The 16,287-nt window shown below is 47.0% G+C and overlaps 1 protein-coding gene across 2 annotated transcripts; it reads right to left on the reverse strand.

Moving 5' to 3' along the window:
- Positions 1-475: 475 nt before the first annotated feature.
- CLCN6 (chloride voltage-gated channel 6) lies at positions 476-16,210 on the reverse strand. Of its 2 annotated transcripts, XM_074161597.1 has the most exons (23): positions 16,127-16,210; positions 15,008-15,067; positions 13,914-13,979; positions 13,306-13,371; positions 12,558-12,624; positions 12,036-12,142; positions 11,670-11,796; positions 10,996-11,063; positions 10,829-10,887; positions 10,031-10,163; positions 9,051-9,164; positions 8,631-8,797; positions 7,576-7,702; positions 7,075-7,201; positions 6,574-6,727; positions 6,314-6,473; positions 6,067-6,173; positions 5,268-5,454; positions 4,477-4,634; positions 3,508-3,664; positions 2,704-2,811; positions 1,906-2,031; positions 476-556 (listed from the first exon to the last, which is right to left on the reverse strand). In XM_074161597.1, exons 1-23 carry the CDS (start codon positions 16,208-16,210, stop codon positions 476-478), a joined length of 2,610 nt encoding a protein of 869 aa, XP_074017698.1. The 2 variants fall into 2 exon arrangements, with proteins under 2 accessions (XP_074017698.1, XP_074017699.1); XM_074161598.1 differs by lacking the exon at positions 13,914-13,979.
- Between the last annotated feature and the right edge of the window lie 77 nt (positions 16,211-16,287).

Here is a 16,287-nt window from a genome sequence, read left to right on the forward strand (position 1 = left end):
ACCCCCTTCTCACATGAGTAAGGCAACAGTTGCAGGAACAAGGAAGGAAGAGGAAAAGGGAGACATACAGGAGGAGAGGGAAAAGATGCTGCAGTTCTCTGCGCAGGACACAGTGGAACTAGATGGTTCTTTTTTCCAACCATTAAAAAAAAACCAAAACAAAACAAAATAGCAGAACATACGGTGTCAGGACAACATCTGATGAAAGGAGATAACTGGGGCACAGGAGGAGAAAAAACCTGGATCAAGAGTGGTCAAACCAAGTGCGTGAGACCCATCAACAGCTCTGGGCTCAGGCAACTCCTCTAATTCTCTGGCTAGCAAGATGTTTTCCAGCTCCCCAGGCTTGATTTGCATGTGAGAAGCCAAACGGCAAGTCTTGGGCCTTGTGGGGTCCAAGCAGAATGTGAGCGCGTGTGCAGGCTTGGAAGAGGGAGGTAGCCACACCGACAGTGGGGCAGGGTGGGCAGGGGCATCAAATGGTCTGATAGTGTTGTCTCAGTCTTGCCTGCAGAAATTCGTGGGTCAGGTTGTGCCGAGTGATTATCCCAACAATCTTAAAGAGGAAGAAAAGAGGAAAAAAGATATAAGTCAATATCATAGATGTGCCACTAGGAGACGTGCATGGTAGAGCTGTTCTTTCCAACCCCCAAAAAGACAGAACCTGCAAGCGGTTCTTGACCAATGCTGAATTAGAGTGGGTTCAAATTCAAATCTCGCCAAAACAACACCCGTCCCTCCCCCAGCACTTATCTACAGGCAAGACACTGCTTTAACTACACCCAAATGGACAGCTTAACTGCTGCTATCACGTCTGAGCACAGCAGTAGTTACCCCTGCCAAGGAAGGGAAATCCTGTTGATGTTAGACAGTATATGAATGTAACTAAATCCCTTGGAAAATGGAAACTGTAATTGGAAATAACAAAGCTGAGACATTTCTGATATGTTGCATGACATGACTGCAGATAGCTCGTATCAGATACATTCTAGGAAGCTCTAAAGACCAAAACAGAGAAATGGTAAAGACCAGCTAAGCAGGGACTGCACACTGGCCATCACTAGCTGGCAGGTCACAAAAGGGACCCTCTCCCAGCCTGCTGGGGAAACAGTCAAACCACATGTTTCAGCTGATGAAACACCTCAGTGATTTTACACATTAAAAGAGTTTAGAACTAGGCTGCTCTCTAGTATGGCAAGAGCATCTTGCACTAAACATGGAACGAGTCAGCATCTCTTGTTTTCAACCAACAGGCTCTGCAGAGTAGCTATCAGTAACCCCAAGAGGCAGAGAAAGCACTGCTGTCTTATAGGGACAGACCAGTTCAGCCTAAGGGAAAAAGCTTCTCATTATGTTTGTAGGAAGTTACTGACACCTACTGACTACTCCTGAGCATTGTAGATGGCAAAAGGTACACACACAAGTACAGTGAATCAAGCACAAACCATTCAAAGACTCCTTTATTTTGCTGCTCCTATGAGTAGCAACAGAACCCAAGCTCCCTTCCAGCTGAAAAGCCTCCCGCCCCAACACACAGGAAATTCTGCTCTTGGCCTTGAATAAAGCTGTCAAAGAGGAAGCCAAATTAGCCACCTCTGATGAGATCAAGGCCTTTCAACAGATACAAGGTAGTAAGAGCTTCCACATGCTGCCAACCTGAGACAGGAGAGAGACCGCATGTCCTGTCGTTTGCGGGAAAGCAGGAAGCAGGCTTGGACACAAAAGATGGTAACAAAGTCACAGTAATCAACAATACTTCAGGGCCTTAAAGATCTTCACATTCTGATCTCTTTAAGCATCTCTGATGTTAAAAGATATCTCAATTCTCCCAAAATTGGAAAGCATTGTGAAAAACACGGTGGCTTCCTTGCTCAGCCAAGAAAAAAACAGGAGATAAGGACTCACCTCTCCAACTGCGTTGACAACCGGTAAATGTCTGAGTCCCATTGTCCTGAACAGGTTGAAGACTTGTGACACATGAGTGTTTGGAGAGACAGCAAAGGGTGATGGGTTCATGTATGGGGTGACATCCTAAGAAAGAAAAACAATTATATTATTTACAAGAGGCATTTTCACTATCTCTGGGAATCACTGTAGGAACAAGGAATTCCTACAACTCCTCCAATGCATGGATCTCTGGACAGGGTTTTGGACTGTGGGCATCTTCTATTTCTCCACAAATATGAAATTATTTCAGGAACCTCAATTTGTCACTGTTTGAACACTGCAACCCATGATCTTAAAAGCCCAATGCTGCAGAAAGCCTCTAAGCAGGATAAAGGCAGGTCCATGAAAATAAGAATGTATATTAAAAAAAGCACTTTGGCCTACACGGCAACCTTCCTGTCACAAAGACAATGACAGCCCTGTCACTGACCGACCCGCCAGCACACAGAGTTCCAGATATCAGCAGTTTCCCTATTCGATCTCACTCAGGCAGGAGTCTAATCTAGAAGGAAGTTAAACTAGACAGACAACGTCTTATTCTGAAAGTAAAGCACCTGTGTGCAATGCTGCTTCATAGCAGGTATGAGGATTGATTTCCACATGCAGACAAGGCTGGCTGAATGCATGACAAGTGCAGGATGTTGGTCACTGCTCTCCGAAGTGGACTTAAAATATGTTCTCAGCTTTTTTTTAAAGGCTTGGGACAGTCCTAAACATATATCAGGAAACACTGTCAGACTGCAGAGCCTCTCTTACCACTATCATGCGAGGGTTCAGCAACGTGAGGTCCAGGTCATGGATATCTGGATAGCGGGGATAATCCTCTGACATCTCAGCATGGGACAGACGAGGCTGACTCGCACTCTGCAATTAGAACAGTGTCACCATCCCAGATGGCAGAAGGGCTGCAATGAGCACAGCAAACGATGCCTCCCACTCACTCACCCAGATCTCCTTCTCCTCCCATGCCTGCAATTACAACTTCTGCAGAGTTACCCCTAGCAGCTCATCTCAGAACGCAGCAGGGCAAGCCCAAACCTATACAGGTATTCAGCTGAGAGAGCACCAGATCTGCTCTCCAGCCTCTGATGGGTCTACACTCAACACTGGAGGGCAGCAACCAACCAGCTTTGTGAATGATGGGCCTCAAACAAGTGCTCTTACTGATCTCAGTGATACAGCTGACACTCTCCTGGTAAGACCCTGGCACGCAATGGCAAAAACCACACAGTACACACTGCTGGTTGCTCTGTTGGTACGTAATATCTGCCCTCTGTTTGCTAGCTCTGACAGGACTGCACGTTTATGCAACAAATGGGTCTGTCGGTTTATTTTTGAAACAGTAGCTATCCTGTTTTCCTGGGGGTCCTTAAACAGAAATTAAATTCTCTTTATTCTATAGCTGCAAGGGAGAATTCACATTATCCATCTGCAGCTTTTAAAACACAGATGCGTTCCTTAAAGTGTAAAAATAGATAGATTCTTTTTGGCAGCCTATAAATACTGTTCCCAACCTTCTCAGCCGAGAGGGAAGGAGTATTCCTGATTAGGAAGACTCACCGACTGGCTCTCGGAGTAACAAACACCCCTGACAAGGAGGGTGACGAGCTGTGAGCGCAAGATCAAGCCATGGAAGGTCAAAGGTCTGAAGCGTTCCTCCATGGTCCACTCTTCACTGGGAGACTGGTCAGGGTATAGGTTGGGGTAGGGGGTGTATCTGTGACAGATTTAACATGTTACAAGTTGCACAAATTTAAGAGAGAGACATACCCCCACCTCCAAAATAGCAGCTATTTCGGCTCTTTGCAACCTTCTGAACATTTCAGGGACTCTTGCTAGACAAGCAAGTCTTCTCCACCAAACAAAATAGGAGAGAGGGGTCAAGAGCCATTACCGTGGGCAGAGTATGACAACAGCAGCAGAATGGACACAGTCTCCTAACCCTCAAGTTCAAATCACTTGCTACTAAAGCAATTTTCAGTGCCAAATTATTCAGATTCTATTAACGGCTGAAGCATCTGGCAAAACATCAGGGTCGGGACTCCACTCATGAGTTACAATGACTAGGTTAGAAACTGATTCACTAGACTGGGCTTCTGCTTGGAAGCAACAGCAATACAAGCCTGGTGACTCAGCCCAGTTACCAGAAAGGTGGTATCAGTTCTATGGCACCAAGTCACTGGTGAGCTTTGCAGAGCCCTCAGGTTTTTGCAGACAAGAGGACATCAACTTCTACAGACAAGATATTTCCCCAGGTATTCCATCCTCTCCAGGAAATATTTCTGGACAGGTGTTTGAAAGAAATTTAAATTAACAGGCTGGACACCATCAAGCCATGAGCCTAGGAACCGAGTCATTGGTGTGAGCCCCAGCACTGGCTAATGAGACCTCACAAGTGACTTCTAAAATGCGGATATCAGCACTATTTCCTCTGACATACAGAATGACAGGGATTATATGAATGATCATAACACATCCAACATATGGAAACACCCTGTTTCCATACGTTTGTGCCTACCAGGATCTCACCTTCTCTCTAGCATCTGCTGCAGCAGATCCTCCTTTTCTGGTGGCTCCTCCGTTGCTATGTGCTCATCACACATGTTTCGCAACTCACTTGAAGGGTAGGATTTCATGGACTGGCTACGCTTGCGCTGCTCTCCAGCTCGGGTGAGGATGCTGGATTTCTGGATACAATAAACAATCTTCAGATAACGACCTGCTTAGTGGGTATCATCCAAGAGCAACTATGAACTATTTGATCATAGCTTTATGTCAACAGATAAAGTGTTCCTTAGTGTTGCTGCAGTACTTGTGAGAGTCAATAGGATTGTACTCTCCCTGGACAGAGAACCTGATGTTTAGGAACTTGGGCACCCTTTTTTGCTAGAGCACAAGTATGTCAGAAGCACATTCATTATTCATTCTGACCTTACATTTTAAGCTTCCCAACTAAAGTACCTAGAGACTAAAGTATCTGCCCCACTGACTCTCCTACAAAGGAGAGAAGCATTTAGGCACCTACTACTGATCTCAGTGGTGGGTTCAGTACTTCAGTGCCAAATCCAAACTTTTTCCATGTCTATCCTAAACAGATTACTTAGTTTTCTTAACTTTGGCCTCTGGGAATGCAGCCCACTCTTCTTATCATAACCTGGAGAATAGAATGAAATTGAGTCCTTGAAAATTTTCTGTTGCAGTAGGTGCTTATCTCTGCCCCGAATTCTGCACTGACAAACGCCTAGTAACAAAAGAAAGGGCCTTCCACCCGCACAACAAAGCTCTTCACCCTTCAACTTATCAAACAAGCGACTTCTTACCTTGAATTTGATGTTGTTACTTATCAGCTGATTTCCCTTCATGAACTCCCTCTCGTTGCCCCGGTTCTCAGTCACTACAGGGAAGGCATGATGGACAGTTGTGCGCAGGATGCTAACGAGGGACTGGATCCTGGTGTGCGGGTAGACATATGTCAAGTTGGGTTCCATGATGTCGCTGGCTCGTAGTCTGAGGAAAGAGAAATCCCAGATTGCTGCCTGTGTCAAATGTCAGCGACAGAAGGCTGCTGACAGACAAATGAGGAAACAAACCCATCCCAAAATGAGATCCTGAAGGAGTCTGCTGCAGTTTATTCTGCCAGCTCCTTGTACCTGTGTGCTCACCTTCACTGTGTTACTAACAGTGCTGGCACAATTTTTTTTTATAACCTAACATTGCATCAGTGATGCACTACAGGCAAGGAAAAATGTTCCAATTTATAACACAGAAAGTGTTTAAACACTACTGGGAAAAGATGACAGTGGGAAGAAGATGAAATTCTGCAAGAAGCAAAATCCAGTGGAACAGTTGCACAGAGTTCTTTCTGAACCTCACAAATCTGCTCCTCAGATCTCCACCCGTCCACCCCTCCTCAGAAAGGGCTCCAGCGCCTCTCTCCTGCTGCAGGCCTGATGCACAACTCCCAGCTCCTCCCACAGCAGTCTTCCTCACAGCTGCTCCTCAGAGCAGGCAGATTTATTAGAGATGAAGCATCATTGCCCCGTATTACAGCATTCCTTTCTGAGCAAGAACTCCACCACAAACTCTAACCCACAGCCCTGCCAAGAGGAGCAGCCTTACTTATCCATTTCCACCTCTGTTTCCCACTCCAGAAGAGGCACTCCTCGCAAGTTCACATGGATGTCATAGATGCCTTTATTGAAAAAGTCTCCTGTCCACTTGGCGACCTGCAAAGCAAACGGAAGGTTAACTGATTTGTTGCTCCAAGTACAAGACTCCTTATCATAGCCCTGGAAGGAACAGAGATTTGGGGCCAGCACATGTTCAAGCAGTCTGCAAGGAGCCTGGGCTAAGATCCTGTGCTCACCATGAGGGTGATCATTATTGGGAGCCCGTAGGTGATCTCGTTGGTGGATTCAATTAGGATGACAGTCAGGCTAATTGTCATGCGGACCACTCCTCCCAGGAATGCTGCTGCCCCAATCAGTGCAAAGGTTCCCGAGTAGATGTGATCCAGGCCGATGTAGCTAGGGCAAAACACAGAGTCCCGAGATTAGAAGAACCTGACTGAGAGCTCAGCGTGTGTCTGCAGCACATCTCTCGCACACACACGCACACTCAATGCACCTTTTGAGGAGGTTGGCGACCAGGCGTCCGAAGGCAGCCCCACAAAGCAGTGATGGTACAAAAAGACCACTGGGCACAGAGATCCCGTATGTCCAGCAGGAGAGTAAGAAATAGAGAAGGAAGAACAAGGACAGTGTGACTGGGCTGAAAGTACCTGCAACACAAGAAGAATCATGACTAAAGGGGCACGGTCTATCGGACAAAGACCGCAGTCTTGCACCATCCACCCCTCAGCTCACAGCCAGCTCATCTCACATCAGCTACGTAGTGTCCCAGTCCAAACACACATGAAGACAATGAGTAAGTGAAAAAGAGAGGAAAAGGCCTTTCTTCCTGTGGAGGAGGTTTTCACCTGTTGTAGTAGCAGTCCCCCAGAGCCATGAAGGCCTGGAGATGCTCTTAGCCTTGTGCTTCAAACAAGGCTTGAAACAAGGCTGTTTCAAGGAAGATGAAGCTCTGAAGCCTAAGCATGGGATGGGGCACTGTCTCATAGCTACTCACCGTCCTGGTGGAAGAGCTGCAAGATAGCTGACTCCTGAGGGTTGAAGAAGAGTGTGGCCATGTCATTGTAGGTTTCATTTGGGCAGAAAAAAGTTTTAATGCTTGAATTCACATCCTCTGACATACCCTAATGCGGGACACAAAAGACACAAACAGTTAAAATCCACTCGCTCCTACATTAGCCTTTGTGCAGAATGGGAGTAACCCTCTTGTACAGGGCTATCAGCCCACATTTTGGGAAGTTCAGACCAAACATCAAGAGCAGAGATGTGGCCTGCAACATTAATAAGCTCCCTGATTCACAGCTTGAGCTGCTTTGCCAAAGTACGAAAGCACAAAGGGCAGCTTTCATTATTATCCTAAGCTCCTGCAACTGTACGTAGGCTTTCACTGAAGTTCTGTTCTGTACTGCTTGCAGTCAACAGCTCATTATGTGCCTGTGCTTCTCTGGAGGGTGAACAATATAATGGGGACATAGAATATTCACGTAAGATCCCTCACCTGCAGGCTCAGAGTGTCATTGCCACTATGACTGGTGGAAGACATCTGCCGGCATTCCCCCAGAACCATAGAGGCTACAAAGACCACGACCGTGGTAGTCAACGACACCAGCAGGCTCTCCAAGACTCTGCAAGTACACAATAGAAACCACACACTGAAGCCACGCTCAGCCCTGTAACACAGTCCCAGCTCTGTACAGGACTTTGATAAAGTTGCAAGAACAAGCAGTCACCACAGCTTAACATCAGAAGCAGGGGACCCTGCAAGTCAAGCTGAATTATGACTTTGTTGCAAGGGAATTGCATTAACTCCCCTTTTTATTGCCTGCCCCCAAAAGGAGCTATTTTTGCCCACAGAACACATAAGTGTCACATCTAAAAAGCCACAGGGAAGGGTTCAGTGATGAGGCTGTTCACATGGAAACAACGTTCTGTAGACCATCACAGGGTAAAAGTCTAGACAGGACTGGACAGGTTGATGTATAGTCTCTCCTATCTCTTTTCTAACTGCTGAAATACACTTTTCTTGTTTTTAAACCTGAACTTCTTATTTAGGAATTGCCTAGAGCAAACAAACAGCTATTTTCCAGAATTACATGGCAATTCCCTCTCTAAATAGCACAGATATTAGCTCAGTTGTGGATTTAATTAACGCAGACAATTAAAAAAAGAGGGGGGAAAAAAGAAAAAAGGAGTGGGATCAGCTATTCCTTCCACATCCATTTTGACAAGACAAAAAAAAATACTGCATGGAAACAAAGCTCTGGTTTGTTCAACTATAACCTTTATTATAAAGAGCTCCCTTCATAGCCCTTGTAAGGGGGATTGCAGCTCTCTGTACCATCAGAGTAATTACAAAAATGCAGAGGGACTGTAACATCTGGTTTCTGGTGTTCACTTTTAAGTTCTATGGAGGCTTTTTTCTGTGATTTCAAAAAGAACAGGTCTGGGATTTTCTCCAGTCCCTCTCATTGGGTCTTCTAGATTGCTGCTTTTGCTTTGGGACACTGAACAGAGACGAGAAATCCCCGCCCAAACTCAAAAGAGCACAAATACCTGACCAGCTTTGGCTTGGGATGCACGTTCCGCATGCGGTACTTTGCAAGTCTCTTGTTCAGGCAGTTGAAGGTGGCTCCGAGAAGGCCTCCTACAATCCCCATCAGAATGAAGAAGCCCAAGTCCACAGCTGTCCAGAGGTGGCATTTCTTATCAGACTCAGAGCACTATGCGCAGAAAAGCATTTAAAAAAAGCATCAGAGTAGTTGTTGCAGTTTCCTACAAACTCTTCTATCTCCAGAGCAGAAGTTCAGCAGCTATGACCAAAGGGAAACAATTCTGTCTTAGGCTATCAATGTATTGAAACTAAATATCAACTGCCCTTCACTGAATTACAAGCATGTATCGAAAAAACCCAGAAAGAAACACTGAATTGAAAAGAGACTGGGTTCAGGGGGAAATAAAAGTACTAAATCTTACCTTAAACTCCCCAAAGTTCAGCAGCCCAGGGAGCTGGAAAGATCCCCAACTTCCAAATTGAATCCCAGAGCGGAAAAAATTCAGGGTGAAGGTGGCAGCCATGGAACAGAAAAGCTGAGGAGGTAAAAACAAAAAGGAAGAAATAAGCACTCCCCAAATTAAGACCGGCAGTCAGCTCTGCCTTGAGACTTAGGTCTGGGGAGGGAATCTCAGAGCCTTCTCAAGCTTTAGGAAAATAGTCCTACTGAGGTTTACACCCATTCCCTGCTGCAAAAGGGAGCAGGGCTAAAATGGACTACTATAATCATCTGATTTGGTTTCCTGCACAAGAAGTTAGGAATTTCACCTAGTAATTCTTGCAGCAGAAGCTCTTTTTTTTTTCCTTTAGTCAAAGATGCTAATTTGCAGTTGCAAATCAACTACAGGACACTAACTCAGCTTGTTTAGAGATGGAACTGAGGTCTTCATTGGCTCTGAGACAGTTGCTATCTTGGCAAATCCTCTGGCTCCTCTTATTCCCACTGAGAAAGAGTAGACGAACTGAATACCATCAACAGGACATTTGGCATAAGACATGCAAAAATACTGTCCACTTCATGAAAGTACGGCACTAGAGGCAGAGAAAACAACCTGACGGCACATGGCATTGCTGCAATACAGCTCCCCAAGGCAGAGAGAAAGCAGAAAGAAATCCAGCACCTCCCTACTCTGTCTGCTCCCAAAGGACTGGACTGCAAAGAGCCTAGGCACAAAAGTCTTCTCCCAGGTACATTAATTCTGCTGCCTGCAGAGTTGCCCCATAGTTCCATACTCATATCTGCTCTTCATCTGTAGCAATTCCGGAGCTCTCAGAGCAGACAATCTCTCTCCTGCCAGGAGAACCCAGGAGACACAGGATAATCGGAATGCCCTCATGCGCAAGCCCTCCCAAAAGTCCAGCTCAAGGCAGAGACACACAAAAAGAGGCAGTCATTACTCACCACTTTCCATGTAAGTCCCTGATTCCAGAAGGAGGAACCTTCTTCCAAGCTGAAAAGAGTGCCCCCAATTGGGGCTCCAAAGGCAGCCGCAACCCCTGCAGCAGCTCCAGCAGATACAAAATCCCTTTTATCCCTGAAACAAAGAGTAAAACAATCTCAGTTTAGCAAAGCAGAGCTCTGGAGGTGCTTAGGTTCTGCAAAGTAAGAGACCATTCCCATTTATGGATATATCCCAGGGATACAGGAATGAGAGGTGGGGAAAGTGCTGGCCATGGCAGGCAACACCATTTATTCACTAAGTCATTGCAGCATCGTGCTCTTTCTTGAGAGCACCAATACAGAGCAAAACTCTGGCACTACACAACTGCCCAGTATATGAGGAATCATCCCAAACTGTGGGGCTCCAGCATCACTTGAAGGAATTAGAGAGGTAAGGTAAGGCGAACAAGATTTTGTTCACATTCAGGTGGACCAGCCTTCTCTGTATTATATCTTGGTCATAAGGGGTGATTAACTGAGCTTGTTCCCAAGAATGAAGCCATTTAACTGTTAAGATTAAAGGATTTAAATGGGCAGAGATTTGTTAAGTAGTGCAAGATGACATCAATGAACACAGAGACCAGAGTAGAGCAGCATGGAAGAGTCAAGTCTCAGTGTTGTCCTGCTGCAGAATGAAACTGCAGGACACTAGAGAGAAAATCAAAAACTGACCGACTGATTCAACCCAACCCAACATCCTTCTCCCAAGGAAGCCTGCTCACTCCTCCTCTCCCCTCCTCCATGTCCTATGTACAGTACCTGTCACTGCGGAAATAGGGAAAGTTAAACTGGATCTTCCTCAAAGAGATGCTCTGGAACTACAAACAAAGTAAAGATTTAGAAACAAAGGAGATGCAAACTTACTCCTCACAGTACTCTTACAAAGCAGTGGTGTGACCAGGCCAGAGACCCAGGCCAGCACTAACCTGTGGCAAACCTGCACCCACAACAGCACCGCTGTGAATCATTGGACCCTCCTTCCCGACAAAAAGACCTGGAAAAACAGGATTGATGAGACAGCACATTCCCGCCCACCTCTCTCCCTTGCTGACAATGCTGGGAGAGGTCAGCTCACCACTCCTATGCCATGGCACAGTCCCCAGTGCCAAGCCTGCAGCCCTTCCCTCTCCCTTCAAGGTAAGGGAAGGTGCTGACCCCTGGCCCCTCAACCCTGCAAATGTCTGTGAAGACTTGCACAAACTTGGCACTCCAAGCGGTGGAACCATTCAAAAAACAGCTGTTACAAGGACTCTGAACTTTCCAAGTTATTCTGCCCTGCTGCCTAGAACATAGCCTCCTTCAGGCTGCTCCAGACAATGTGTTCTGGAGAATTCTCAGGTCTCCCTCTTGGAGCCACAAAGAGCCACTTCTGACTAACCTACCCAGAAAAGTAACTGTTCCCCCAATAGTCCTGATCCTTCTGTCTATTTTCTGGTGTATGTATGCATTCAGGGCTCATCACTCTGCTTCAGCCCATCAAAATCATTTTACTGGAAAGACAGGAGAAGCCTTTTATGCCCTATGTAGAGCAGGGACAGCATTTTTCCCCCTTCAGTGATTCCTTACCCCAACGAGATCAACACACCACAGCCCTTCTTACCTCCTGCCACGCTGAAGAGCACTCCCATAGCTTTGCACACCACTGTCCGGAGACGCACAACGCCTGGAACCTTCACACCGTTGAGGTAGCACTTAATTTCAGGAATTCCTGATCCAGCTGCTACAGGCTGCAGAAAAGAAACACTGAGGCTGTGCTGCATCGATTTCATAGCTGACCAACGATACCTCATCAGAGAGCACAGCAAGCGACTAAGAGACCCTGCTTAGCTAAATCAATTAGCACTGTGAAGCTAGTTTAATGTCTTGGGGCAGAAAGTGCTCCCAGCAAGAAAGAAACTTCTTATCCAGGACCAGTGTGAGAGTAAAGGGAGGCTGTGTAAGGAGAAACAGTGGACCTAGGTCTTACTTGGATCAGGACCAGAAGACTGGCAAGAAAAACAAAGGTCAGGTTGAACCCCAGCAGCTCCAGCAAGGACAAGGCAAGACAGCCTTTCTCAGTGCATTCTTCCACCGCTGCAGGGACTGTCAAGGAAAACAACAACGTTCCCTGCCACCAACACACAATCATTCGGTACTGTCTGGGGGTTCCCACTGGTGTCACAAGCTGAGCCTACACTTCCTAATCCAGCCAGGGCATCTGACACAACCCATCAGGAAGCCAGGCTTCCTTTTCAGAGCTCAAGACTGAGTTACAAAGAAGGGGAACCACTCACTCTTTCAGAGATTAGCTTTGCCTACATATGTGATACCGGAACCATTTCTCTGTTTCAAGGGCTGAATGACATAGGTAAGTTGAAAATTTGATTAATCATCAACAACACGACTAATGGTAGAAGTCTGAGAGTCAGCTGTTCTAAGCAAAACATGGCAACAGAAAGCAAAAGGTCACTTGAGTCTACCAGGAACCCATACAGTAGGTAAAAGATACAGCTTTGAACCACCCGGAACTTGAGCTGGGTAAAGAGTCGCACGAAGAAATCCACAAAGAGGCCCACCTATGAAAAAGAAGGCAGATCTGCCATCAGAAATTACTACATACAAGTAACAAAGACCACCTTCTAGTAAGTTCTACCAGAAGTATGCACACATGGAAGCACAGAGGCAAAAGAAGCGTTGTTCACAGCAAAGTAACTTCAGAAGCTCAGATTTGCTGCCTCCCTCGTTTTCACCGGGACAGATCCATCCTAGAATTATTCCTGAAGCAATGCATTTCAGAGTACTAATCTGGCAGCATTTTTAACACCCACCACATACTTCAGGGTACAGAAGAAAGCTGGTGTTTAACTGAGGCATACAGTCAGCAAAGCTAATTTTCAAACACTCAGAAAGCACATGCAGTGAAGCTAGTAATGCCAAACATAAAACACAGTTCAACTGTAAATCGGCCTCCTTTTTTATTAAGTGCTCACTTTGGACAAGTATTCCTGCATGCAGAATTAAAGCATTTGCTAGAATATTTTACAAAGAAAGCACAGCAAGATCTGAAAGAAAAAAAAAAAAAAGGCTTCCTGGAAAATAATATAGCAATAACCACGCTATAATTCCACAAAGACAACTTCAGCTACTAAGCTCTCCATTTCATGAAGGAGAATGTTTCCTCCTCGGCCATTGACGTCTAAATTATTCCTGCTTAGCCTCCTGAATTTTCCTCATCCCCCGAACAGCAAGGCCCTTACCAGTCCTGTGCAGACTCCAATAGCAAAAACCAGCACCCACTTCACTGCTTCATATCTCTGGGCTTTCTGTTTAGGAAGAGGATACAAAAAAAAAAAAAAAAAAAAGCCAAGTCAAAGCAACATAGAAATGGGGATCAGAGAAAGGCGGTTTTGGACTCCACAGCTCAATTACAGCTAGAGTGATAAATCCACAGAAGACAGCGACAACAGCAAACTGAAAATAGGGAACTGAAAGTGCTGAACATCTCTCTTTAAACCCCAGGATCAGAACAAATGCTGAGAGCCATATTCTCCATATATATTTTTATTCTTTTCATAGAGAAACCAAGAGAGCACAAAGAAAAAAACCCACAAAACTTCCCACATCGGAGAGCCTTTAGAATCATAGAACAGTTTAAGTTGGGAGGGACCTTTAAAGACCATCTAGTCTAACCCCCTGCCCTGGGCACGGACACTTTTCACTAGATCAGGCTGCTCAAAGCCCCATCCAACCTGGCCCTGAACACTTAAAATGATGGGGCATCCACAACTCCCCTGGGAAAATTCCTCTGGGTGATTTCCACAGTTTTAGCTCTCAAGTTAACGAAAAAGAAAGAACAAGGTCCTACCTTGTTGTCCATGCTCTCCAAAACTTCCAAGTACGGGTCATTGATACAACGATCATAATCCAAGCTCTGAAAGAATGCCAAAAGGTCAATTTAAGAGAACCAGCTGCAACAGATTGTGCAAAAAACTATAGAGAGAAGACCTCGTTAAAGATTACAAAAGTCATTACTACCCCCACAGTAGGTTTTGCAAACAACAGTAGGAGAAAAAACTCCTGCAAAAAACGTAAGTATTTCCAGCAGAGCCAGACCCCGAGAATCAGGAAGTGAAAGAACAGACCAATTTCACTGCCCAAGCTAAGACACATAGGGAATCAAACAGGGACACGACTGATTAATACAACTTTGAATTAATGAAGTCACATTGTACAGATTTAGACTTTACTTCTTTAAGCGCCTCCAATTTGACAGTGCAGGGGATAACATCAGATCTTTATATTTAACCTCTCACAACAGGAACACCAGGTCGGAATTCCTCTCCAGATGAACGCATCAATTCTTAAGCTGATCACAGCACAGAGTTAAAAGCAATATAGAGTTGCCCAGTCGTACTCACAAAGTACCACTAGCTTCTGTCTACATCACCTTCTCAAGCCAAGCTGTAACAGGCTAAGCTGATGACACCCATGCTGACAGCAACTGCTCTAAATAGTTGAGGGCCACCATACAGTCATGCAAAAAACAAAATTCTCCTGTAAGAAGCAGGATTTTCTAGATCTATCTTCCCGATAGATGGGAAGATCTGCCGAGAGGCAGCATGACATCAGAGACAGCAGTCAGGCCACAGTGACCAAGTAGCAACAGATGCTTTCTACAGTCATGAGGAAACAAGACCACTAGAGTCTGTAAACCTCACATTAAAGAAGTAGAACAATGCAGCAGACTCTGAAAACGGATTTTCTCAACAAGAGTCTGACTTGAGCAGCAGATATTCAAGCTCTACTCGCAGGGCTTTAACCCAGAAACATATAATGATGATGAGCAGTTCTTTGCAATAACAGCAGCTCTCGGTATTTCTGCTGATGTCAATGCAACCTAACTAGTGATGCATTTCTTTTCACATTAACTTCAAAAGCTGCTATCAATTAACATCCCACCTCATAGTCTTTGCGTGGAAGGATCTCATCCTCCTCTTCATGAGTTTCTCCTAGGATCGTCTGCAAAACAAAGAAACAGAGAAGGAAAACCATCAGGGGAATGAATGCATGTACAGGTGCTCAGGAACACTGGTGGCAAAGCCAAGGTCAGGGAAGGCCTATGCCACTACTGCTTATGGTCAGAGTATGGGTTACCAGACCACCACTTACTTTGGGGTAACTGTACAGGGTCTTACCTTAAAGCTGGCCCCTCAGCAAGAATACACTACAAGAGTTGCATATGGGAGCTCCCCATAGCGTAGTAAAGCAGAGCACTAAACCCGCATCCCAGCTTCCTTTATAGCAACAGCTTACAGGGAAGTACAGGGCAAGAAACTTGCACTGACAGCATTCCCCTATGCCAGGGAGCCAGAGAGAGCCCCTGCCAGAGCCACTCTGGGAGGCTCTGCAGCGCACACCGAGGCACTGGCCACAGGGGCTGGGATACCAGGCCCAAAGAAAACACTCCCTAGGGTACTGGGACAGCACGGGCCGAGGCACTGGCAATACCAGCTGAGGTACTGGGCCCAACATGAGGCAAATGAGTGGGAAGGGACTCAGGCGCCCAGCCAAGGGAAGGCTGAGGTACCAGATCCTGAGGTGCTGGCGGAGGTACGGGGCCCTAAGGCACCGGGCTGAGCAAGGGCTGAGGTATGAGGCCCCGAGACGCTGGGCCGATCAGGCGCTCAGGTACCGGGCCCTGAGGCGCTGGGCCGAGCACGGGCTGAGGTACCGGGCCCTGAGGCGCTGGGCCGAGCACGGGCTGAGGTACCGGGCCCTGAGGCGCTGGGCCGAGCACGGGCTGAGGTACCGGGCCCTGAGGCGCTGGGCCGAGCACGGGCTGAGGTACCGGGCCCTGAGGCGCCGGCTGAGGTACGGGGCCCTGAGGCGCTGGGCCGAGCAGGGGCTGAGGTACCGCGCCCTGAGGCACCGGGCCCAGCGCCATAGCAACGCTCAACGCCCCCCACAGCCGCCCGCCCTCAGGCGCTGCCCAGAGCCGGCGGAGCCGGACCGAGGTCCGGTGCCGGGGCGCCGCCAGCAGCGACGGGGCCGGGGTCGCGCGCGGTGCGGCGGCCGTACCAGCTCCTCGGGGGTGCGGCTCTCCCGCTCGCCGCAGCAGCGCGGGCAGCAGCAGCAGCACAACCCGGACCTGCACCCCGCCATCTTCCGCCACCGCCACCGCCCCTTCCCGGTCCCACCCGCCGCGCTCCCGCGTCACCCCGCCGCCTGGCCCCGCCCCC

Source organism: Numenius arquata, chromosome 20 (genome assembly GCF_964106895.1).
Source record: "Numenius arquata chromosome 20, bNumArq3.hap1.1, whole genome shotgun sequence".
NCBI lineage: Eukaryota > Metazoa > Chordata > Aves > Charadriiformes > Scolopacidae > Numenius > Numenius arquata.